At 40.0% G+C, this 24,379-nt stretch overlaps 1 protein-coding gene across 2 annotated transcripts in view; it reads left to right on the top strand.

Moving 5' to 3' along the window:
* SerT (Serotonin transporter) overlaps positions 1-21,768 on the top strand; it is an 88,783-nt gene extending 67,015 nt beyond the window's left edge. For both annotated transcript variants that reach the window (XM_089242663.1, XM_089242662.1), the window contains exons 9-13: positions 10,950-11,081; positions 13,380-13,479; positions 13,685-13,785; positions 15,665-15,832; positions 17,015-21,768. In XM_089242663.1, the coding sequence (XP_089098789.1) occupies positions 10,950-11,081; positions 13,380-13,479; positions 13,685-13,785; positions 15,665-15,832; positions 17,015-17,104 (591 nt within the window). In that variant the 3' untranslated portion in view covers positions 17,105-21,768. The remainder of the gene's footprint in view (positions 1-10,949; positions 11,082-13,379; positions 13,480-13,684; positions 13,786-15,664; positions 15,833-17,014) is intronic.
* The last annotated feature ends 2,611 nt before the right edge of the window (positions 21,769-24,379 follow it).

Here is a 24,379-nt window from a genome sequence, read left to right as displayed (position 1 = left end):
TCTGAAATTTCAGTCATATACTGTATATACCTCATATTGGTACTCATCATTTCCAGGGAAAATTTAGTCACAAGTGCATTGAGGGGACCGACAAGAAATTAAATAACAGAAAAATGTTTTTCATCAGCCCTGTATCAGAAAAAGCTGCAAATAACTTGCCACTTTAAAAATATATATATTGTAATAGCTTTGTGCAATACTTGTGTGCATTTTCGTGAGAATAGCCCGTATATACACACGAAAATATAAATGTTTTTTATAAAAATTCCAATTTCCATCACATGATTTTTGCTTATAACATATCGAGTTTCCAATAGATTTTTACAAAATTTACAGAAAACATGATGCTATACATGAGACATACTGTATAGAAAGTTAAAATGTGACAAATCATTATTTAATGAGACATGAGAGTATTTTGTAGCAATTATTATTTATTGCGCATGCTCAAAAAATATCAATTTTATTTTTCATAATTTGATTGCCAGATATATTGTGCACCACCCGAGTGACGTGGTTGTAAGATGGTTGTCCACCACCTTGAAGGTTGCTGTCAGGGTCTCAAGTTCAAACACGAGGGAGGTTATAGATAAGAAATTTCCCTTAACGAGCTTCAGATGACTACCGATAGACAACGCCTTCATTTCCAACCCGTCTCATTAATGGCAGTAAATTGCACTATAGTGATATGGCCAGAGTTAGTGCAGTAGATATATAGTACAGCTTATATGAAAATTCCGGCAGAATGTCATGAAAGTTCAGAAAGATTTGGGTGATACAGTGAGTTCATTTCGGAACTTGCTGAAAGTAACTGAATAGTAAGGGATTTTCCACAGAAATGATATACGATTATTTGCTGTCATTTCATTTTTGACTTCAGTTTGTTTATTTTGACATCATACATCATCATTTACAGACGTCACAAGTGGAGTTCCTCAGGGAAGTGTCCTTGGCCCCATACTTTTTTCACTTTTTATCGACAAACTCGATCAGGGTATCGATGGAATTACTAGCAAATTCGCAGATGATGTGAAGCTAATGGGGGTAATCGGAAATGAAAGCGATAGGGAGTTGCTCCAGACCAACTTAAACAAGATTGCAGCATGGGCAAATGAATGGAGCATGACGTTTAGCGTAGATAAGTGCATGGTCGCTCATTTTGGTTCGAACAACCCACGGTTCTCTTACGAGTTGAATGGTGTCACTATCCCGGATGCAACTAGAGTCACCGATTTGGGAATTCTCATTGACGAGCGACTTAAGTTTTCTGAACATTGTTCAGCGGTTGTCAAAAAAGCGAATAGAATGCTTGGTCTCATTTTCAAAAAGGTCTCTTCGCGTTCTCCTAAAGTCATTCTTCCGCTTTTTCGAGGCTTAGTTCGTCCTGGAATGGAGTATGCTGTAAGGTTTTGGAGACCATACCTACAGAGGGACATAGACTTGGTTGAAGGGGTGCAGAGAAGAGCTACGCGTGTCCTTATTGGCACACAGGGCTTGAGTTATGAAGAAAGACTTCATTTTTTGAATATGTTTACATTGGATGAACGCAGGTGTCGAGGAGATATGATCGAAGTGTTCAAAATTTTCAATGGGATGGATAGGATGGACCATGAACTTTTAGTACACCGCCAATCGACTGCTTTTACAAGGGGACACCAGTATCGATTGGTGAGGGACAATGCAAGGTTATGGTGTCGCAGGGAATTTTTCTCTAATAGGGTTGTTAATAAATGGAATAGCTTACCCCAGGAGGTAGTAAATTGTAACACAATTGACACGTTTAAAAAGAAATACGATAAACATGTGGGGGTAAATCGAGAAGCTATCCATTCTTAGAATAAGACAACCATAAGTATTCTTTATGGGCATTGTATAATATTTTATCATGTGTATATATTGTTTGTAATTTGTGTTAATTGCATTTTTAATTGGGTTGCTGTATTTTTAAAATATATGACAACCATATTTTTATGGGCATCTTTTTATCAGCCACTTCGTTGGGCATTTTGCCTGTTGTGGCGTTGTATTTGTATTTGTATTTGTATTTGTATCATTCGCATAATGCGAATGAGTGAAGGATTTGGTTTGTTCTAGACATAACCGCTTGTAATCGTATACTGATTTGTGGAAAATCCCTTATCATTATGATCTCTCTCTCTCTCTCATCACCCTTATCCCTTTCAGTTACTTTCAGCAAGTTTTGCAATTACAGCTCCCAATATCACGTACATCTTTCTGAAATACTCATGTCTCATTAAATAATGGTTTGTCACATTTTAAATTTTATACCATGATTTTTTTATAAATTTTGTAAAAATTGGTTGAAAACTCAATATTTTATAAGCAAAAATCATGTGATGAAAACTGGAATTTTTATAGAAAACATTTATATTTTTGTAAATATACGTGCAATTCTCACGAAAATACACAGAAGTATTGCACAAAGTTAGCACAAAATTCTTTAAGTTGCAAGTTATTTGCGGCTTTTTCTGATGCAGGGTTGATCAAAAACCTTTTCTTCTTGTTAAATTTTTCGTCGGTTCCCTAAATGCATTCATGATTAAATTTTCACTGAAAATGGTGAGTAAAAATATATGGTATTTATGACGGAAATTTCAGAGCGATTCGTTCAGTATTTTTCTAGAAATTCGAAAAAAAAATGTCTAAACTCCAAAAATAAGACACAGACTTTTGGAAGCATAGTGTATGTATCTTTCCCGCTTACTTAGAAACAGAGGAATGGCTAAAACAGATAAGCTCTAGCTCAGTGTGAATTAAAACTGAAAGAACGGACATATCCCACCTTACATCTTTTTATGGAGATATCGAACTAAAGCGGTAGTGAGAATTTATACATCATAACTCGAACAGGGATGTAGATAGTACAGGGTTAAAGGGGTGTTCCATGCTCCACTTGGGCTCGTCTATCATCCCCCCTCCCTCGTTTTACAGAACATGTCACGTTCCCTCTGTATATGTCGTCAGAGTTGTGTTTGTTTCGTGTTATATTAGTGCCGCCATCTCTATTCTATATTTTGAATTTTAGATGGCAAATGCTTGAATTCCCATATTATGTAAAGCATACTTTACTGTCAGACGAAGAAGGGGTAAATATACAGCTTGAGAATTAGTAAAAGTTATACTTTATCAATGATTATGGATATCTCTTCCATAAATAGCAGTTATCCACGAACGACGACGTTTCGGCAAGAGTTAGCCTCCTCTATAAGTACATGACGTCATATAAGAGAGAGCCTCTTTGTTTATCGAAACATTTACCCTTTTAATCAGCTGAAGAAATGAAAACCCTTCATTTTCACGTCGTGGGAGGATTGATATGTGAGTAGGCGTCTCACGTCTTAATGTGTAATGCCTTTTTTCCCCCTTCCGACGATGTTTGAAAGTCGATACGGCGCACTTTCAAACAACCCAGAGAGCAATCAACGGTTCTTTCTGGGGGTGAAAACGATCCTTCAATTCCGTGACAGCGTCATTTCGAAGCGCGTTAACATCGCTCATGTGTGCGCTACGGTACCTTCAGCGATTCTTCTTCTTATCCATTAAAAATACTGAATTAAAAACACACTCTTAAAAATTTCTAAAAATAGAGAAACATTAATAATGCCTTTGTATGAGTACCCATTATACTGCGCTGGTCTCGGTGTTCAGCGCAAACCCATACGTAAAAAAAACTGGTTTCACAGCGTACTGTGGTACATTGTTGAAGAGGCTTGGAGTCGACGGTTGCGTCAAGGGAACAGTATCTTTCAGACGGAGGTTCTGGCCATACTAGCTGCAGTAGAATGGGCGATTAAGCTGAATCAACAGACGACGATATATACTGACAGCGCGTCTAGTATTAATGCGATTCGTGATCAGCGCACTCCACATGAAAATACTCGGCTAATACGCAAGCATTTATACGACCATCCGTCTATCAGTATCAAATGGGTCAAAGGCCATGCAGGAATAGCGGGGAATGAAATTGCGGACAGATTGGCCAAAGATGCTCTTAATCTCCCAACGGAAGAACAACTCTTGCTACCACGCAGTCACATCAAACACGTGCTAAAGTGACCTGTTACAAAAGTGGCAACAGCTATGGGACAAGAATGCACATAAAGATGCCTATAAAATACAGAAACGCGTCCGTTGGAATAGTTCCATTTGGTCTAGAGAGAAAGTGATCATGATAACTGAGCACGGCCCATTACCAACGTATCTAGAACGTTTCAAGAAGTCGGACAACGCCATGTGTGCTTCTGGTGAGATTGGATCTTTATGGCATTACCTGACATCTTGCCCATATACAAAAAAAATTTCATTTTGGTGCTATTCCCGAAAACGGTCGACTGTGTTTCAAAAAAAGAGTTTTGAAGAGCCCTATGGGCCTTGCTCGGGTGCGGTGGATTATATTGTTCCTCGATAGCAACTTACATCGCATACATACTAAGAAGACTGGAAGTGCGCGTCTGAGCGGTGGGAGCGATGACGAGTTCAAACCGGCAAGAGCCCCAGCGATTGATCTTAAGAGGAAATATGATCTTCGACCACGTCGGCGTCAACAAAAGTAACAGATAAATGGAAAACAGAAGCAAGTTCACCTGCAAGGAGACGAATCAAGTCATCGATGGCAAGGACGAATTAAGTGTTATTTACTCGGCTATATAGTGAATTGTGCTGATCTCAGTTCACCCGGTGACGATTCCGGTAACGACTGGCGGCTTAGACGATGATGATCTGCGACTAATTCACAGTGATTCGAAATTTTATACACCAAGATTATCGGCAATCATTCGATCAATTGACGATTACTGGATTCTTATGGGATGGACGGCTATATACCAGCATCTTATAATCCCGTTTATAATTTTGATTGCCCATTGGCGTTGATTGTTTAGATTTTATTTATTTGTTATATGACTTCAGGAGTTGACGATCAATTTTTATGTAAATTATTTTATTTTGCTGCCTTCGTCTGAGGTGGTCATGTTACGTTGTTTTTAATAAAACTTTCCGGATACACCCATCCTTCGGGAACGCTTCGATATCTCTCTGAGATGGGAAGCGGGGTGTATCCGGTCTTCAAAGGTCAAAGGTGTATTGCTCTGGCCACTACGAAATCACCACTCACCACTACTGCAGCTGCTCTATTTACATCAACAATACCGGTAAATCGCCATAAAGGCAATAAACAAATCGCCATACCGTGTTATCCATTGAAGACGTGGACTACTACTAAACCATACATGCACCTCATCCATATTCCTCTGCGGAACTTCTAACGAATTGGTGCATGTTGAAGTGTGCATGTACGTGTGGTGAACCTTCCGTGATGTTTGTTTCTGTGTAATGTGCTTGTTATGCGTAGTGCTGACATCAATCTTTCTAACGATGAGCCAAGTGTAATGATTGAATAATTGTATAGTTGTAGGCTTGTTGCTCTCCGTGGCGAGACTTTTTAACGGGCAGACCGACTCGCATTTGCATCTCCATGTTGGGAACCAGATAAAATCAACTTCAGCTGTTGAAGAGGTTTTCTTTGGACAGAGGTTCTGCTGTGGACTGTCTGTGTCGGAATCGTATTTTATTCGGGGAACCAACCAGTTCTGCATATTATGTGTTTAAAATGCGTTTTAGCTGCTGATCATTTGAAGCACCGTCACCTTACGGTCGTTGTGGACAGTGAGTAACAGAAAACCCTGACATCATAAATACGGTACAGCCACACATACAACGTATATACGCACACAACATGTTCGATATGCACCAATTCGTTAAACATTCCACAAAGGAGTGCTTGTGAGGTTACGTTTAATACAGTCAAATCTCAATGCCAAAAGAACCCCGAGAGTGACTTAGGGATCACCCCCCCCCCAAGGGTAGTGACTCTGGCACGGGGCCCCGAGATAAAAAAAAATTTTCTCCCTATAAATTCACTATAGAAGAGGGCCACCAAAGATCTCAATCTCCGTCTAGAGAGCCTGGCTCCAGGATGTGGGAGTCACGGTGAGCACCGAGATACTCCCGAGGAAATGGGAAACTTTTATTTCTAAGTGAAATGTTCGCTCTAGTTTTCCCCTAATATGGGGGGGGGGACCACGCATTTTATTTTTTCACCACCTTCACATACGTGTTGTTTCTCTGCACACAGTACGCAACACAGGATTTTTTTCGGCTCAGAAAAAAACTCTTTTTACACGGAAGCGTTAACATTCATCATCAGACTCTAAACGTCCATTGCTTGTCTTATTCACCATGAAAAAATGACACCTTTATTACAAGGAAAGGATCCGAAGGTGCCGTTTCCAAAAAATTATGAAAAAATTCAAGTACATTCCTCTTATCCAGAAACGCATGAGAACAAAAAATTAACGGTGGAAAGCAATTATTAAAGCCGCAAAATATTATTAAAAATGACAGTTCGCTAGTCATCGCCTCTCGCGCTTATGGCGATATCCATAAAATATTTCTTTTCACTTTCAAACATACACACTAGCCAACACCATGTGTAGCAGAAGGCCTATAAAATATAAAACGGTTTGCAGGGTTAGCATCGCTAGGTCGCGGGAATTTTTTTAAGACCGGAAAAAAAATAATAATTCAAAAATTTTTTCCCGTGACCTAGCGATGCTAAACATGCAAACCGTTTTTTATTTCGGTAGAGCACTCGTCCGGCAAACCAGAGTCCGGGGTTCGAGTCCAGAGATAAATTTTCTTCCTTGTAATTATCATCTCTAAAAATTTAACCAGCCTTTCGAGGAATTCTGAATTGTCTATATTTATATCTATTTCCTGTAAGGACGATCACTGAACTGGAACCTCTGCTTCCACCTATCGAATTTAAACGCCACTGTTATAATTCTTCGATTGAAATTGGTGGCCTATTTTAGATTAAAGTAAGGTATAAAAAAGCAATGCAAGATGATATTAATAAACGTTTTTTAAAAGCAAAAATATCAGTTAAATTATCCCCCCCCCCATGACACCGTAAACATGCTTGTTGTCCAAGTCATGTTTCACATGCTTTCACACCCTTCAGGTAACTGTTTTCGTCCATCGCTAACCAGGTCATTCTTTTGGTCACTCAGATATGCTTGCACCCTGTCGTCAGGGGTTTCCATCGTTAATCTTTTCGTGGAACCCTTGACGACAAATTTTTGAATATTTATTTATTTTTTTAAAAAAGTGGGTCCCTATATACTGCCGTCTCAACAGCACCATATCCTCAGGGCAAAATGAAAGAGGGCTTAGCACCGCCTCTTAATATACATATTTATTGTCATAAATCATTTTATCGTGAAAGCCCCTACGCAAATGAGGTGCCCGTGCCGTTCCCGAGTGGGACTCGTGTTAAGATGACCTGGGTGTCCCATAAAGTACACAAGTACACGTAATTTCTGCAATTCAAGGATCTTCATTTAGTGGATAAAAAATAAAATAAAAAAAACAACAAAAAAAGCATTGTTTTTACAATTTTTAATTTCATAGTGAAACGAAAAATGACATCCACGTACTTCTGACTCGGAAATTCGATGTGAAAAAAAAAATGTAATGTGACTAGAGATTTTGACGGTTTTTTCTCAGCCCAATATATCAAGGAAACAGATATTAAGAGATGGTATTTTTTCGGCCCGGAAATATAGTGAGAAAATGAATTTTCTGGATGTTATGCCAAAAATAGTATTTGGAAAGAAAGGTGATTTGCGTCTCCTCCGGAAAACGAACCCGGGTACCCTTGCATACCAGGCAAGTTTGCTAACCAATACACCAGAGACACATTTCTCAATTCCTTATAACACGCATTAGTAGCGTGAAGCGCTGAGTGGTGAACAGCAACCTCCCTAACTACAGCGATTTTCGCCCCAGTTGGCGTTTTTGTATTAAGATTCGATTCCCGAAGGAGACAAATCACTTTTCTTTCCAAATACTAGTTTCGGCATAACATGCAGAAAATTCAATTTCTGAAGGAAACAGACATTTTCCATATTTTATGCCGTCCCACCTGGAGATGTTGAGGCTACTGCCTCTACTTCAGCGTCTCACGTCACAGTGCGTGAAATAAGGAAGGCTGGGTCGTTTCTCCTGTGGTGTAGATAGTAGCATGCTTGCCCGGAATGCGAGAGGTCCTGGGTTCGAGTCCCCGTGGAGACCATGTGGCTTGTTTTTCCGAGTTCACCTCTGTATGAAATCTAGAACATATATATTTCTTTGCAGTGTTACTATTTCTAAGTTGTTAAGTCATCCAAGAGAGTGGTGTGGATTCTTTTAACGACACTATCTTGTTAAAATTTGAAACAAAGCTTCGCTAGTATATATATTTTTTCGAAATTTATCCGGGTTTCGGGATTTTTGAGGGTTCCGTGACATTTGATTATGCGGAATTCTCAAAATCGCTCTTATGGAACCCTTAGGGTTCCGCGAAACACCAGTTGGAAACCCATGCCATAGAGCAGCGTTTCTCATCCTATGGTCCACGGACCAGAGGTGGTCTGACGATGGCAAAGGTGGTCAGTCAGAATTGATAATTTACTTCCAAATCAATTGTAAAATTTTTCAATTGATGTAATTGATATTAGTAATATCCATATTGATCCAGATGAAATTACAGCTTCTTACACTTGGTGTCATCAATGTAATATCTCCTCGAGGAAAATGCCGAAATTTCCACCCTCTTAGTGTGGGATATATAATCGTATATATATATACATCACTAGCTGTAGTCAAAAAATTCAATTTGTGACAAATTTTCTAAATATTCCAAAATTTGCAGAAATAAAGGGCTGCTCCAAATCGGAGTAAACAATTTCTTGAAAAAAAAAACATCCGTCATGTACGAAAATCCTTCGTAGGTCTATGAAACTGAAGAGCCAAAAAAACTGGTACAGGCATGCGTATGCAAATAAAGAGATATGGAACCAATCAGAGCACGGCGCTGCGGTCGGCAACGCCTATATAACACAAGAAGTGTGTGGCTTAGTTGTTAGATCGGTTACTGCTGCTACAATGGCAGGTTATCGAGATTTAAGTGAGTTTGAACGTGGTGTTATAGTCGGCGCGCGACAGATGGGACATAGCATCTCCGAGGTAGCGATGGAATTTGGATTTTCACGTACGACCATTTCACGAGTGTACCGTGAATATCGGGAATCCCGTAAAAAATTAAATCTACGACATCGCTGTGGCCGGAAAAAGATCATGCAAGAACGGGACCAACGACGACTGACGTCGAATCATTAAACGTGACAGACGTGCAACCCTTCCGCAAATTGTTGCAGATTTCAATGCTGGGCCATCAACAAGTGTCAGCGTGCGAACCATTCAACGAAACATCATCGATATGGGCTTTCGGAGCCGAAGGCCCACTCGTGTACCCTTGATGACTGCACGACACAAAGCTTTACGCCTCGCCTGGGTCCGACAACACCGACATTGGACTGTTGAGTACTGGAAACATGTTGCCTTTTTCCATCTCATGTCAATTACCTCCAGCACTACTTCAGACATCAGTCGAGTCCATGCCACGTCATGTTGCGGCACTTCTGCGGGCTCGCGGGGGCCCTACACGATATTAGGCAGGTGCACCAGTTTTTTTGGCTCTTCAGTGTATATGGGTTCTCATGTACAGTGTCCCATAAATTCGTAAATAATTTGCAAATTCATGGAAAGTTGATGAAGTTTGTACATTTGAATTCGGTTTGCGAAAATCACTCTCACGAAGGAAGATTTTTTTTTTTGGTAAAGGAATAAAAAAAAAACTTGAAATTTTTGTCGATAGAGGGTGCTGGATGAAAGCAAGTTACTGGAAATATGCATTATCGAAGTTCTATTAATATGAATGGTGCAGGGCCACCCATACTAGACGCGGGGCCAGCCGTGAAAGTACTTCGTGCTCTCCTTGGCCCGATTTTATGTATTTTGTGGAGAGGGGAATGGCACATCCAAAATCATACATTATCACAGAATATAAAGGAATACTGAAAAACATGTATTCACAATAAAAATTAATGAGAGAAAATAATCCCAGAATTGATGAAAATTCAGAACGAACGGCAGAAAAATCCCAAAATTGAAAATATGTGATATATGTGTATTTTTGTGCAAGGGCTCGGTGAGACCGCACCTGTCACCCACCCCAAAGGGCGGCTCATTTCTGAATTTTCCTGTTACTGGCACTTACATAAGGTTTGCATTGTGATGTTGACCATTGGTGGATAAAGCACTATTCGCGAAGTTGTATTACCTTAGCCATGAATCGCCAGCTGAAGCTTCACGAACGCTTCGCACGCAGGAGAAATTGAAGAAAATTTCAGGTCCGATCACTCCTGTCGGACTGGTTTCCCTGGCCCTCTATCGACATAAATTTGAACTAAATTATTTTTGAAAAAATCCACCAATTTGAGAATGACTTTTTCGCAAACCGCTTTCAAATGTACCAATTCCTTTAATTTTTACGAATTCTTAAATACAAATACAATACCACAACAGGCAAAATGCCCAACGAGTTGGCTAAGAAAAAGATGCCCATAACACAAATATGGATGTCATATATTTCTAAATTTTTTTATTTTCTATTCTTAAACTATTCACTGATTTAAGGGACACCCTGTACTATGGTGCATGAACAAGCTGTTTCCGAAATAGACGTTCTGCGGTAATCATAATTTGTTCTGTGTCATAAAAATCCGTTGTTTTATGCTTGGGTTCAAACCAAGAAATTATACTTACATAAAAGAGTGGTTCTGTGATGGTGTACATGCAGCAACATTAAAGTTGTTTCTTCTCCAGTTACATTCACTGCTGATAGGCTGGCTATTATCGAGGGGAGGGGGTATATGAACGGTATTGTATATGTCAGTAGAACATTAAAATATTAAATTAAATGAAGAGAAACATTCAATTTCTTCTGTGCTGATGAATTTTCATTTTGTTATTTCTCTTTTTTTCAGTTTGGTGGATTGGAAGCCATGATAACTGGACTATGTGACCAATTTCCCAGGGTCCTCAGGAGAAATCGGGAAATATTTGTCGCATTGCTTGTCGCGTTCATTTACTTGTGCTCTTTGCCGACTATAACATACGTAAGTCATATAAATCCCCCCGTAATTATTTGAATAAATATGTGATATTAAAAAAATAACACAGTTTATATATATTTATAATAACATATTATAAACATATAATATTACATAACTCTTGCTCACTCATCAATGTACGTTATCAAACGATGGTGGTCTGAAAAAATTTTACTCTAACATGAGGATGGCTAAAGCCAGTTCGGTTCTACAATCATGTTTGCATTTTGAAATATAGCAGACAGAATATTAGACATTTAAGACACACATTTGTGGTTTGAGTCGTTTATGTCGGTGATTTTTGTTTAAAAAAATATCTTGTGTAATGGTTAAATTCTTGAATTTGAAAAGCAATGCGTCTGTGCAAATTGGAGCCCAGTTGGACGCTGTTTTTGACAACTCGGCCCTATAGTTTTCCACCGTGAAAAAGGTTGGCAGTTCAATTTAAATTAAGGTCGTAACTGAAGGATTGAGCAGTCAGGTCTGGTGCTCCGGGCACTGGACCAGAAATTTCCCCAAATTCACCCTTTCACCACTCCTTCAAACTCGCATGGGGATACCAAAATTCGTGATTGCTCCAAATGACCAAATCGCGGCCCTACGTAGTCGTACCAGCTTGATAAGCACTCAGGAGGACCAATAACTGTGACAGCCAGCGATAGCATATAAAAATTTACCAAATGGTACTGAACCTAAGGAACCAGATGGAATCCAGGTCCCCATCACTTGTGCGATTTCGAACCTTAGCGAGAGGTGGATGCATCAGGAGATCCACAGCCCCGAACATCCCCCGCAGAGGAACGTAAGGCTATCCAGCCATCCCACAGTCCAACAGTGACATTGATGGGCCAGCGAACATCCCGCTTCACGTCTCGAAGAGGATAATTACCGTAGTTTAACAGAACAGCACATGATGGATAATTAAGCATCAGTTAAACTTGAAAGTTTACGTATATGTAGGTGGGGGCCAGAAAAACAACGCTGGAAACTTCCTCAGATCACTATCCCCTCTTATTTATGGCAGGCACCATCCTCGTTGTTTAGGAGAGTTCTAATGTGAGCACCATTTGTAGCATTGTTTGTAGCACCGAGTCTCCCGTAACTCACACGTTAAAGCTAGGGCCACATTCGCGTTCATTCTTGTCCAATGCGTTTCAAGGATGGTCAAGTAGTGCGACCACTCCACCATATAAAGGATGGTCGAAGAGAACGAGCAGGACTTTCCAGCCTCCAAACCAAGTCAAAGGAGCCGCCTTCCTTCTCGATTTCTCAATCCGTCGTCTGGCCACACATTGGTCGATGGATGTCAACAGTCACAACATAAAGAGTGTTCTGGAAGCAAATATTCGCCGAGGAACATTGGGTCAAGCTGGGTTCAGTGTATAACCAGCCTATGATGCCGGTGCTTCATTGCAGGATGGGGAGGAAACATTGGAAGCAAATATTTGCGAAGATTATTGGGCCAGGCTGAACACGAGTGTGGTTTTTTCACCTGTGAAATTCATTGATGTTCTGCTGCCTAGTACTAAGACGTACGAAATAATACTGAAGAGTCATTCAATTTAGATAAAGTAAGGGCCATGTATTGAGCCAGGCTGGCTCAATACGTTCCAAGATTGGTCACGGGTGAGCAGTGTGGCCGCTCCTTCATTGGCAATAATCGTCAAATTTGGAGACTGGAAGGTATTTTGGGTCGCAGAGAACGACCAGGACTTTCCATCCCCAAGTCGAAGAAGCCGCCTTCCTTTTCGATCTTCCAATTCTTCTGGCAATACACTGGTCGAACAATACCAACAGTCACAACACGGAGAGCATTCTGGAAGCAAATGTTCGTCAAAGAACATTGGTGCTAAGCTGGGTAGACAGCCTATGCCGCTGGTACTTCATTGCAACGGGGGAAAGCAAACATTGGAAGCAAATATTTGCGAATGACAACTATTGGATCAGGCTGAACATGAGTGTGGCCCTAGCTTAAGAGAAATAGCAGAGGCCGTGAGCATGTCGAGAAAACGCGTTTGTCGTGTTGATAGAATGATTAGACATCCGCTAATTGCTTGAGCATCGGGTGTCACACACTTTTGCTCAATTCGGACAATATACATTTAGCTCTAATCTTAGAGGGGGCTCTAACGAACATTTCCAAAGCTTTGGTTGGAGCAATTCGCGAAATTTTGCGTTGATGAAACTTGAATTCATCTCCATGAAAATTCGCGACCTTGTTTAAAATGCTGGTTGTGTTTTTGATTTTTATTTATGAAAGTATATGGAATAATCGGTGAATTTTTTCGTTTATCAAATTTCAAGGGTGGATATTACGTCGTAAACCTGCTGGATTCGTATGGAACCGCCATGTCTGTACTTTTCATAGTGTTCGTAGAAGCGGCGGCTGTTTGTTGGATTTACGGTATGTATATAAGAAACATCCATTTTCCATATAATTTCATTACTTTCTCAGTGTTTCCTATATTTTTAACGAAAGAACTTCCCTTATAATAGCATGATTTTTTTTTAATGTTATCTAAAACTTATTGATGCAGTGAAATGCGTGAAAATTCATTGCGATGTTATTATTAAGCCACGTTTTATTGGGGATTAATTTTTTTTTTCAGGAGCCGAAAGATTTTCAGATCAGGTCAAAGAAATGTTAGGAGTTCGCCCTGGAATATTCTGGCGCGTCTGTTGGACTTACATAAGTCCGATTTTCATATTTGTGAGTATCAACTTCTGTACAAGTTCACAAGAGATGGGGTTCTTAATTTTTTATATTCCCGGAGAGGGATTTGGACTCCTTTACAGATTAATATTCGGCCTATGAAGTTATTTAGTAAATTTTTTATTTTATCATTGGAGCTCACGATCTTCTAAAAAACAAGGACGCTCAGCCTTTTGAAAAGCTTGGACCACTTCATTGGTTATGAAAAAGTGTCGCGGGGTCAAAATATTCCGTGGAGTCACTTAAGTGATCCCCAAATGTGCAGCAAGCCGCTTAAGTGCTCTGTAACTGTGCCGCTAGTCACTGGAGTGATCTGGAAATGTGGCGCGGGCTACTTAACTGCTCTGGAACTATACAGTGGGTCACTCAAGTTATCTGAAAATATGCCGCGGGTAACTTAAGTTATCTGGGAACGTTGCCACTGGCCGTTAAGTGTTCTGTAACTGTTCCGTGGGTCACTTAGATGATCTGTGAATATGTCACGGGCCATTCAAGTATATGTGGAATTTCACTGCGGATCATTTGAGTGATCTTAAAATGGGCCTTGACGTTCATTTTGGCAAAATTAGGTTTGTGGTCACGGGCCGCATCTGACCCGCGGGCTGTGGGTTGAGAATGTATGTCTTAAAATCTCTCCAATCACTCTCCGGTTAAATGGCTTACGTGAATATAGCGTCCATTCCCCCCCAAAAAGTTGGCTCCAGCCAAGGGATCAACCCTTTTATTTCAACATTCCACAAAATTATCACGCAAATTGAAAATTATATCCGGATGTATTATCTTAGTATGATATTAGTATAAATATTGTAGAATGCATGGATGTGTCTCAGTACATCGGTACATCCCACAGTAGTATACTGTCGCAGCTCAAAAGACATAAAATTGCAGAATAACGAAAATAAACTTCACTTTTTCAATACGAAAGGTTGCCTATTAGACAGAGGCACATTTATAGTTTTGCCGCCCTTCTCCCCCCTTCTAGTCTAATTTTCTTGACCAACCATTCCTGGAATTTACCTCCCAAGGCTATAACCCGCCCTTCTCTTACTTCTGTAAGTATACCTGTGACACTAAGTCACTCTTATGCTCACACACTCTCTAAGTAACACTTTTAGTCATTCACATGCTTGCACACTGTTTTAGTAACTCGCATACGTGCACATGATTTTATTTAGTCACTTACATACTTTCCCAGAGGGTCTAGATGGTCGCTCACTCACATGGTTAATTGCTTTATAGGTCCTCTTTTGATATTTACACGTTTACACATTCTTTTCGCCATTCACATGCTTGCAAGTCACGCTCTAGGTTACAATTTCGGTCATTCACAAGCTTGCACACGCTCTAAGTCTTGCTCACTCACATGCTTTCGAACTCTCTAAGTCACTCTTTTGGTCATTCACGTGCTTGCTAACGCTCTAAGATGTTCTTTTGCTCCCTCACGTGTTTGACAACTCTCTAGACCACTCTTTTGGTCACTCATATAATCTCAAACCTTACTGTCTAAGCAGAGACGAATTTATAGAGATTTGTACAAATTTTACTACGCCTTTCTCCCATTCCACTAACTTTCTTGGCCACTCATTATTCCAATTTACCACCCCTCAGAACTTGCCGCCTTGGGCTATAGCCCGCTAAGCCCCCCCCCCCCTCCTGTAAATACGCCACTGCTACAAGAACGAAACTTCTGGTGCTTAGAGGATAGTTTTGTAGTTACAGGAATGTCACTATTTCCGACTTGTAAGGAACAAAAAAATGACATTTGAATATGGAATTAACTCAGTTTGGTGAATTTTTGAGTTGTGTCGGTTTCCTTCTAGGTGTGTGCGATGTATGGCTAATTTTTTTTTCTCTCTCTCTCTCCCCATGATGACAGTGCATTTTCGTATTTGCGATGGTCCAGTACAAAGATCTCCAACTGCGAGATTACAAGTATCCGAAGTGGGCCATCGACGTCGGCTGGGTGTTGACAGCGTCTTCACTTTGTTGTATACCAACGTACATGGTCTATTACTTGCTCACCACTAAGGGAACATTTCTGCAGGTGTGCACATGAGTCTGTTGAACTACTAAAAAAAACTCAGTATTAAAAAAAGGGGGGATGTCCTATAAATTCGTAAATAGTTTAAAAATTCATAAAAATTGAAGGAATTGTATATGTTTTGAGAAAAAGTTATTATTTTTTGGAACAGAAAAAAAAAAGTTTAAAATTTTGTCAACAGAGGGCACTGCATGAAAGAAAATCTTCAATTTCTGAACCCGAACCTTTCTTCACTCGTTTCTGTGTCCGAAACGTTCGTAAAGCTTCTGCCGACTATCGTGATTTTTCTGCCTTGGCTAACGAATACGCTAACGGAAATTTTCGTTGATATGGATGCACGCGCTAACATAAATTGGCCGTGTCGTGAGCTGAATTTTAGCGTCAACCATCATCAGAATTATTGTCACTAAAGCCCAATTAACTGAAATGTCCACCTCGGAATCTTTTTTCAAATGCACCTGCACTTCTCTTTCTGAAACTCTTTGAATCGTTTCATGTAAAATGAAAGATTCAGCCAATGGAAAATGCATTTAAAGAAAAGGAGCTTATGTTTTCAGAGCGCGTGTTCTTCCAGTGCAAGACTCTTTTAGCATCAAACTAAACAGTCTGGACATTCTAGCAGTTCATCTTTTCCATCTGCATGTATCAAACACAGAAATGAGCTGAGACCAAGTCATAAATGGATGGGGACACCCATGAACTCGATTGGGTTGTGTCAAGTTGTGGTGTTGGTTGTGGCAGAAGCTGGAACGAATCAAACGATTTTCTATGGAAACCTATAGGAAATCACGTTTCGGCTGACGAATGTGATTCCGGAACGCATGATCTTCGTCCGCCGAGATACGACTGTACTGCTTTATCCGCCAATATCAAGATCACAATGGAAACCTTATGTAAGTGCAAATAACAGGAAAATTCAGAAATGAACTGCTGACTCTGATTTTCATATTTGCAGTGAGAACGCTGGTTTCATGTAGTGCCCTGTATCGACAAAAATTTGAACTAAATTTTGTCTCTGCACCAAAAAAAAAACCTTCATGAGAAAAAGTTTTTCACAAGCTGCATTCAAATATACCAGTTCCTTCCATTTTTACGAGCTTTAAACTATTTATGAACTTATGGGACACCTTGTATGTAGTTTCAATCATTCGATTTCATAATATATGTAAATTCTTTTCCTTGCAGAGACTCCATCAGGGGCTGTCACCTGGTGACGAAAACCAAACCAAAATCGGAGACAACGCCGAGTCTATCCCAATGAACTTCAAATTGTAATCTCGACTCGATGCACCGAAATAAGCTTCCACCCAACAGCATTTATTTATTGTACTCGCATTTGTATAATAACTAATTATTTCAGTAAAGGGGGAGAGGAGATGATGCAGATAAGAAATTTTTACAGTACTTAGTGGTACTGGTACCCTTGGAAACGAACGAAATTCAAATTCACAACCTACTTCACCGTATCTCGAAGCACCCAAAAGTGTCGGTTTGGAATCTCGTCCTATATAATTATTATTAACACAGTTATACATCCGCAAGAATTTATTTCTTATTGCACTCTCGAGATATGGCTGCACGGAGTGTTTCACGAAGTGTCCGAAAAGAATGAAAATTCTGAAGTTTATTCCTAAATGAAAACAAAACATAAAAAGGTAGGATCCGTTTGTGATAGTGTTATTTCCCTTCCGTAAAATAGTAATTGTGATAAACGGGAGAATTAGAATTTTTATTTTGCCACCAATCAGAAAAATTAGCAAGATGTCCCAGAACTCTACCGCCAAAATGAGAGGGGTGATAGTAAACGTTTATAGGCCAAAGTTGCTCAATCTCTTTCGGAGTGCGGGCCTCTTCATTGGTTTGGAAAGGTGTCTGGGGCTTCTTGAGTTATCTGGAAATGTGCCTCGAGCAACTCAGATGATCTGAAAAAGTGTCGCGGGCCATTATTAGTGATTTTAAAATGTGCATCTAGCCATTCAGGTGATCTAGAAATCTGCTTCGAGTCACTTAAATTATCTGTAAATGTGCCAAGAGCCATTTAAATTAACTGAAAATGTATCGCGCTCCACTTAAATGATCAGTAAATGTGTTGTGAGCCACTTCTGTGATCAGGAAGTGTACCGCGGGTCACTCTAGTGATCTGCAAATGCACCACGAGCCACTTACTGTAGGTGTGAGCCCCGGGTCGCTACAGTGATTTGGAAATGTGCTTGGGATCACTAACGTAATCTGGATGTGTGCCGTTGACAGTTTAAGTAATCTGGAAATATGCCGCGAGGCACTGAAGTAATCTGGAAATGTGCCAAAAGTCACTTAAGTGCCTCGATAATCTTTCGTGGGCCACTTGAAAGGTTTGGTATTTTTTCACGGGCCAAATCAGGTAACTTCGAGAGCCACATTTGGTCCGTTGGTCACGTGTGGTTTAGGCAAACGATTTTTGCAAAGGAATCTAAGGTCGCAAATGATTTTTTTGTTTAGTGCATGTTAACACGGAATTTTAGCCACTGACATAAAAAAAAGGAGGGAAAAAATATCCTGAAGTAACCCTGGTAGTGAGAGGGGAAAAAATATTTTTCCTACGCACACATAATACCGTTAGATAGGGGAAAAGGGGTATTTTTTCCCCTTTCGTGACTGCCGAAGAACTAGAAGAAAGAAATCCTCCTGGGGCACTATAATGTCAGCAAGGTTGCCTTATTTTCGTGATTTCTGAAATGGAGGAGGGGGGGGGGGTAATGCATGTATCCTACAAATTAGTGAGTTGTGACCCTGGGCTCCATTGGGTAAACTGTTTGTCTTGACGTGTACTATCACCCTCTCTCATTTCGGCGGTAGAGTTCAGGGATACCCTGTATACTAGTAGTGAAATTTGCACCCTCTGTATTATACCGAGAGTAATTTATCTCGAACTAGTCGGATTAATTCGCCGAGATATAGGGGATTCAAATTTTTGATTTTTGAGATTTTTTAAAGGCTAAAAAAAAGAAGTCTCAAAAGCTTTCGGAACTTTTTCTTCAAATTTTGAGTTTCCAGATGCGAAAAGTAACAAAAATCACGATAGTCGATCGCTCCAAATTTTCATTCAAATAATTCGAGGTGAATTTCTCTCTGTATAATACAGGTAGGGCGCAAATTGTGCTACTATCATACATTTTTTTTTTATTAGTGGCCGTCATCATCAGTGGTACATAGGTCCTAAGACGGGTTCGGCCCCATGTTGAGTAGCCGCCACTCATTTCTGCCTTGGGCTTTGTTCTTTAGTTGGTTGTAGCTGGTACATTCTGCGCCATTTAGTAGCGTTGAGATCTAGTTGACTCTTTGCCTTCTCCTGGGCCTTTTCCCCTTTAATCCTGTCTCCCATCACGTCTCGCACCAATCCGCCGTGACGGAGAACATGTGCTAACTAATGTAACTAATGTAGGCATCTGTGTCCAATCTTTTCCAGGATTAGGTGATTTTTTCCAACCTATGTCAATACTTGACCTTTTCGATGTCCAGCTTATGCGCTCCATCTCCAGATCTCCTTATGCTTTCAATTGTTTTGCGTCTCTCTTGTTTACGGTCCAGGTCTCTGATCCGTATGGTGCGATAGACCACCCATATACCTTAATCAGGCGTTTCCGTATTTTAATCGGTGAGTTTTTTGTCCGTTAACAATCCTCGATATTGTATGAAAATTAAAATCATTATATTTTCTCCCTACTCAAGTTTCGCCAGTATAGCTGAAAATTTCCTCTTCTGGCTGATATTCTTTCATATCTTACTTTAATTGAGAATTATTACTTTGATAACTTTATTATTACTCTAATTTTTGAGAACCCGGTCTATTATGCCTTTGTGCGCATAAAATTATCGCGGTGTGACAAAGGTGATCAAATTTTCTGTTTGGGAGTTCTCATTCCTCTTGCGGATACTCTTCGTGAAATAACCCCCAAATATGAGTCCAGGTAAAGCTCGGCTTCCGAGCCTGGAAAATCTGGGCTTCTGGGCCAAATTTTGGAATCAGACAACAGTATTAATCGTTTCCGTATGAAAATAGTTCGAGGTCCATAAAAGTAAAAATAGTTGGAAAAATTGAAACACTTTGTTCAAGTTTGATCTCAAGGTATCAGTTTGAAAAGCGATGGAAAATTCATAAAAAAAGAAAGAAAGAAAGAAAAGAATTTAATTTCCTATGAATGGAGATGAATTTTAACACGTGAGCACCCCTGGAACTTAAGCTTTTGCCTTCATATACCGGGTGATTCAAAACTCTACGTAAAAACTTTGAGGGAGGGGGAAAGCAAAGATGAATGAATTATACAAAAGCATGATTGAGATGAAGCATGAAGGTGATAGATGGCGTTGTTCACCATGAGGGCAATATGGGAGAGTTACCAGATTTCGAAACAGGAAATGAGAACGTATGAGCACGCACCCTTGACAGTGTCACTTACATGTCCAAACAACACGTTTCGTGACTATAGCAATCGTTTCAAACACAAAACAATTTCAATGTAGGGTATTTAGTGACAGTGCTGTTTCCCTCCCTCCCGTTTTGTCTGGATAGAAGAAACAAGAGGTAAAGCCCCCCAGGGCCATTTCAACGCATGGGCCTGCCCGGAGGGTGGAGAAGATTGACTCGGGTACATAATACACAATGAGATCTTGTGCTATGACGCTCAGAATGACATAAAAAAATGAGGACGTCTGGTAACCCTAGTTATGGACGATCTCCAAAGCAGCGAACCGCACGAAATGCTCGTTGCCTCTGAAAATGAACCAAATGATAAAAAAGTCTCACTCGTCGCTGCTGATATCCATGAAAATCCGGGTGTTATTGAAAATGTTCAGCATTGTCGATGTCACGGACAACAGCAGCGATGATAACACTTGCTGTGTAACGCCCATTTCAATTTTAAAGGTTCCCCTTCCCCCATAGATTTTTCCACCAGCACCATCTATCACCTATCAGCAGGGCTGGACAAATCGCAAAAAAATCTAAGAGCCAGAAAAAATTGTTTTACCCAAAGGAAAAGGTGTCCAAAATGATGCTTCTTTTGACTTTTTCAGGGCATAGTAATCCTCTTTCATGTTGGCAGAAATGCTGCTATGTATTCCAAAAATTCCAAACATTTTGTGCTGCTCTGAGCCTGCAATTTAGTAACTACACAAAGAAAATTTGCTGCGCTAATGCCACTTTTTTAGACGTCGGGGTAGCAGGGCGCCTAGAATTTGTCCATCCCTGCAGGTGAAGCCATGGCCCCCACATCCTGGAGCAGAGCCCGGAGGTTGGGATCTTCTGCGGGGACTATCGATTAGACTTTACACGAGTCCTTCTATAGTTAATTTATAGCGTGAAAAAAAAATGATGAGGACTGTCCCGGGCCCCAGGGCTAGAGCCCTGTCATCCCCCCTTCCCCCCTGTGGGAGGCTATGGGTAATGCTTCTGATTTGGTTTTTCCATGTGGGCATGCATCATTTCAATGTTCTCTACTTTCTCAGGATTTTAGGTAGAGTTTTGAACACCCCCGTATACTGTATATGTGTATGTATATATGCTTCTCCTTGCCTTAATGAATTTCGTGCTGTTTGAAGAGGAACATTCAGGCAAAAAATTGTGATGTTGTGAAGCTTCAGAAACATAAAACTGTACAATACCTCGTTCCATAAGGTAGGCGACGTGGATTTTCGGCTCATTTCCGTTTATTACTTCATATATATATATGCGGCTGTTATCGATGTATTTTATGTAAAAACAATTTCATAATTCGATCGATGACTTACATGTAAAGGGTCCCGAGGTGACGTCTTCAAAAATTTCTGAAAAAATTACCACTGATTCTACTCATTTAAATATGCACAAAAACAACAAAAAAATCCGGAGGAATTATTTTGGGTCACTAAAAAAATTTGTAAATATTAATATTTTGAACGCCAATAGAGGCCAAGAATGAATTTAAAAATCCCGCAACCCCCCCCCCCCCCAGAGCATTATAATGACGTCATGCAGACAATACAAGATAATAAAGCCGGGTTTTTCTAAAAGCAGAAAACTGCGCAGTGTGCAACGTAAAAACGCTGATTGGTTAAAAACTGGAAATTCAAGTTATTTTGACCTATCAGAGTTTTCACGCTGCACGCGCTATAGAAACCTGCTTCTAGGAAAACCTGGCTTAAGTGTATCACAGACAAAGAAAGAGGGAAAAAAGGGAAATACAGAAGAAAAAAAACAGTTTCTCTAGAAACTGAGAGGGAAAGAAAGTGAAAAGAAGTTTTTTATAGATATCGCCAAGACGCACAATTGGCGATGAGTAGCCAACTGTTATCATTTTTGATAATTTTTTTGCTGCTTTAATAATTACATTCTGCCACAAAATTTTTTTTGATTTGATATGTTTCTGGGTGAAATGAATGTACTTTTTCATAATATTTTTAGGACGACACCTTGGGAAATTTTTTTTTCTAGAAAATAAGATACAATTTGAACTCAAAATGAATTGTGTGATGCTGTGCTACATTACATGATTTATACACGGCCTTTTTTTTTATACGTTGTGTTTATGTTACTATGTATAGCAGATTCTTATACACTCGAGGAGCAAAGTGCTAATATTCGTGCTAGTTCTGTATCTTGTGCGCATTATCAGATTATTTTGTGTTATTCCATGTTTGAATTTTCGATGAAACTTGATATGTATGGGTGTGATACTCGTCAACGCATGACTGTAGGTATAGAAATTTCACTGATTTTACATTCACACTCGTTCGCTGTGTTTATGAAGACGAAACTTGATATTAATCTGCTTTAGGATGGATGCATCGTTGATTTGCCGTGTTATTGTACAAAACATTATTCGTTATATGAACTATGGCCGAAAATGAAAGGCAGTACAATTTAATATGTGAGAACACTTCTCACTCCAAATCGGATTTGATAAGGCATTGCGCAATCGGCATTCCGCAAGGATTGCAACCAGATATTGACTGGAAGACCCGTGTACCAAGTTATAATCTCCGGTTATGGAGATGAGAACTATATATCTTTTAAAATAACAATTATATAGAATGATGAATATGGGGAGAAAGAATTTCAGTTCTAGTTGGAGGACAGTGTGAATTGGCCTTGCCCTTCGTCCTTTCCATACGTCTACGAACATGTTCAGACCAATGAGCAATATATCTGTGCTGTATAATGCAACGCATATTCATTTCTGAGAAAATTAAACGTTAGAATAGCAGAAACGTGTGGCATATTGCAAATGAATTATCTTGTGGTTCTTAGTTGTTTTTTGTAACCGCAAATTTTCACGTTGGCTTCTCTGCTTCCGTTGTATGAAAAGTGTGACAATTCGATTCCAGAAGTCTGCTTATACCTAAACACTCTAGCGGTTGCTGTCATCTTTGAAGAAGTGATCTCACAAGAAGCATAGGGTGGTCAATGTGCTTAGGGTTATGAAAGCTGAGAAAGGAGGACGCCTGCGCGCCGCTCGCAACCTTTTTTTTAAAAAAAGTATTGTTTGCATCTTTTGTTTTTGAATGTGAGAAAGGTAACACTCTCCCCCCCCCCCCCCACACACCTTTCTCCCCACCTTCAGTACACGGCATTAGATGTTGCAAACAACGGTATTCTTAAAATGGATGTTGCGATTTTCTTCTTCCAGAGCTGTTTTTCAGAATGTTATTTTCCATATTATCCTGAAGTATGGCCGCAACTAAGGAGAACAGTAGGGTCTGGTACACCGGGTGCTGGACTAGAGTGGCGCAAATTTCACCCTTCAGCATTACAGGGGAATGCCAAAATGCATATTTGTCCCGGCTGACCAAGCATTTGAATGTTGCCCTGCCTTGGAACAAGCTGGGCCGTGGTTAGAATAGTATCCACTGCCCTGCTTGAAACTAGGATTCGTAGAATTTCGACGGTGTGTAAACATTGGTCAAAGAGTGTAAGCATACGTGGGAAAAAAACACACCCACAAACACATGTGAATGAAGTGGTATGAAATGTTTCACAGTGGAAAAAACGTTCCCCAGAAAAGCGAATACGGGAACATGAAAAGGAGGACAAAAGGTGAATTTTCTAAAACGTAGGAAGACCCTTTAAATGACGTAAAAAAAGTGGAATGTCTGGTAACCTTGGTAACCTGGTAACTCCGTGCTCAAGCCATGGCACGCGAGCCGGGTTCGTTAACCCAAACCCATCGTGTTAAAAGTCACTGTCGAAATCCAGGCAAGGTGGTGGCCACCTGAAGGCGATGTGAAAGAAAGAAAATTGGTTTTTCTGCGGTTTTTTCAACTTCGAGGAGCGAATGCCAGGCAGTCTCCCGTTTGAAAAATTCTCTCCACAGAGAGCAAGCAGATCTATAATATAACACTTACATAACATGAAAATTCAAGCATTTACCATCCTCACCTCAAAATATATAAGACAGATGGCAGCAGCATCAAGAAAACAAAACAAGCACAACCTTGGGCAACATGACCCATAAATGTTAGAGGTTAAGCAAAAAAAAAACACACACACACACAATACGTTTCTGCATGTACCGATGCGTTGGAAATTTCGCAGAG

The sequence above is a fragment of the Pholcus phalangioides genome, unplaced genomic scaffold (genome assembly GCF_987345545.1).
Source record: "Pholcus phalangioides strain wild (caught in Gottingen) unplaced genomic scaffold, Ppha-v1.0 ptg000015l_1, whole genome shotgun sequence".
In the NCBI taxonomy this organism is placed as follows: Eukaryota; Metazoa; Arthropoda; class Arachnida; order Araneae; family Pholcidae; genus Pholcus; species Pholcus phalangioides.
The sequence above is the reverse complement of the archived record's forward strand: the minus strand, read 5'-3'. Positions and strand labels throughout refer to the sequence as shown.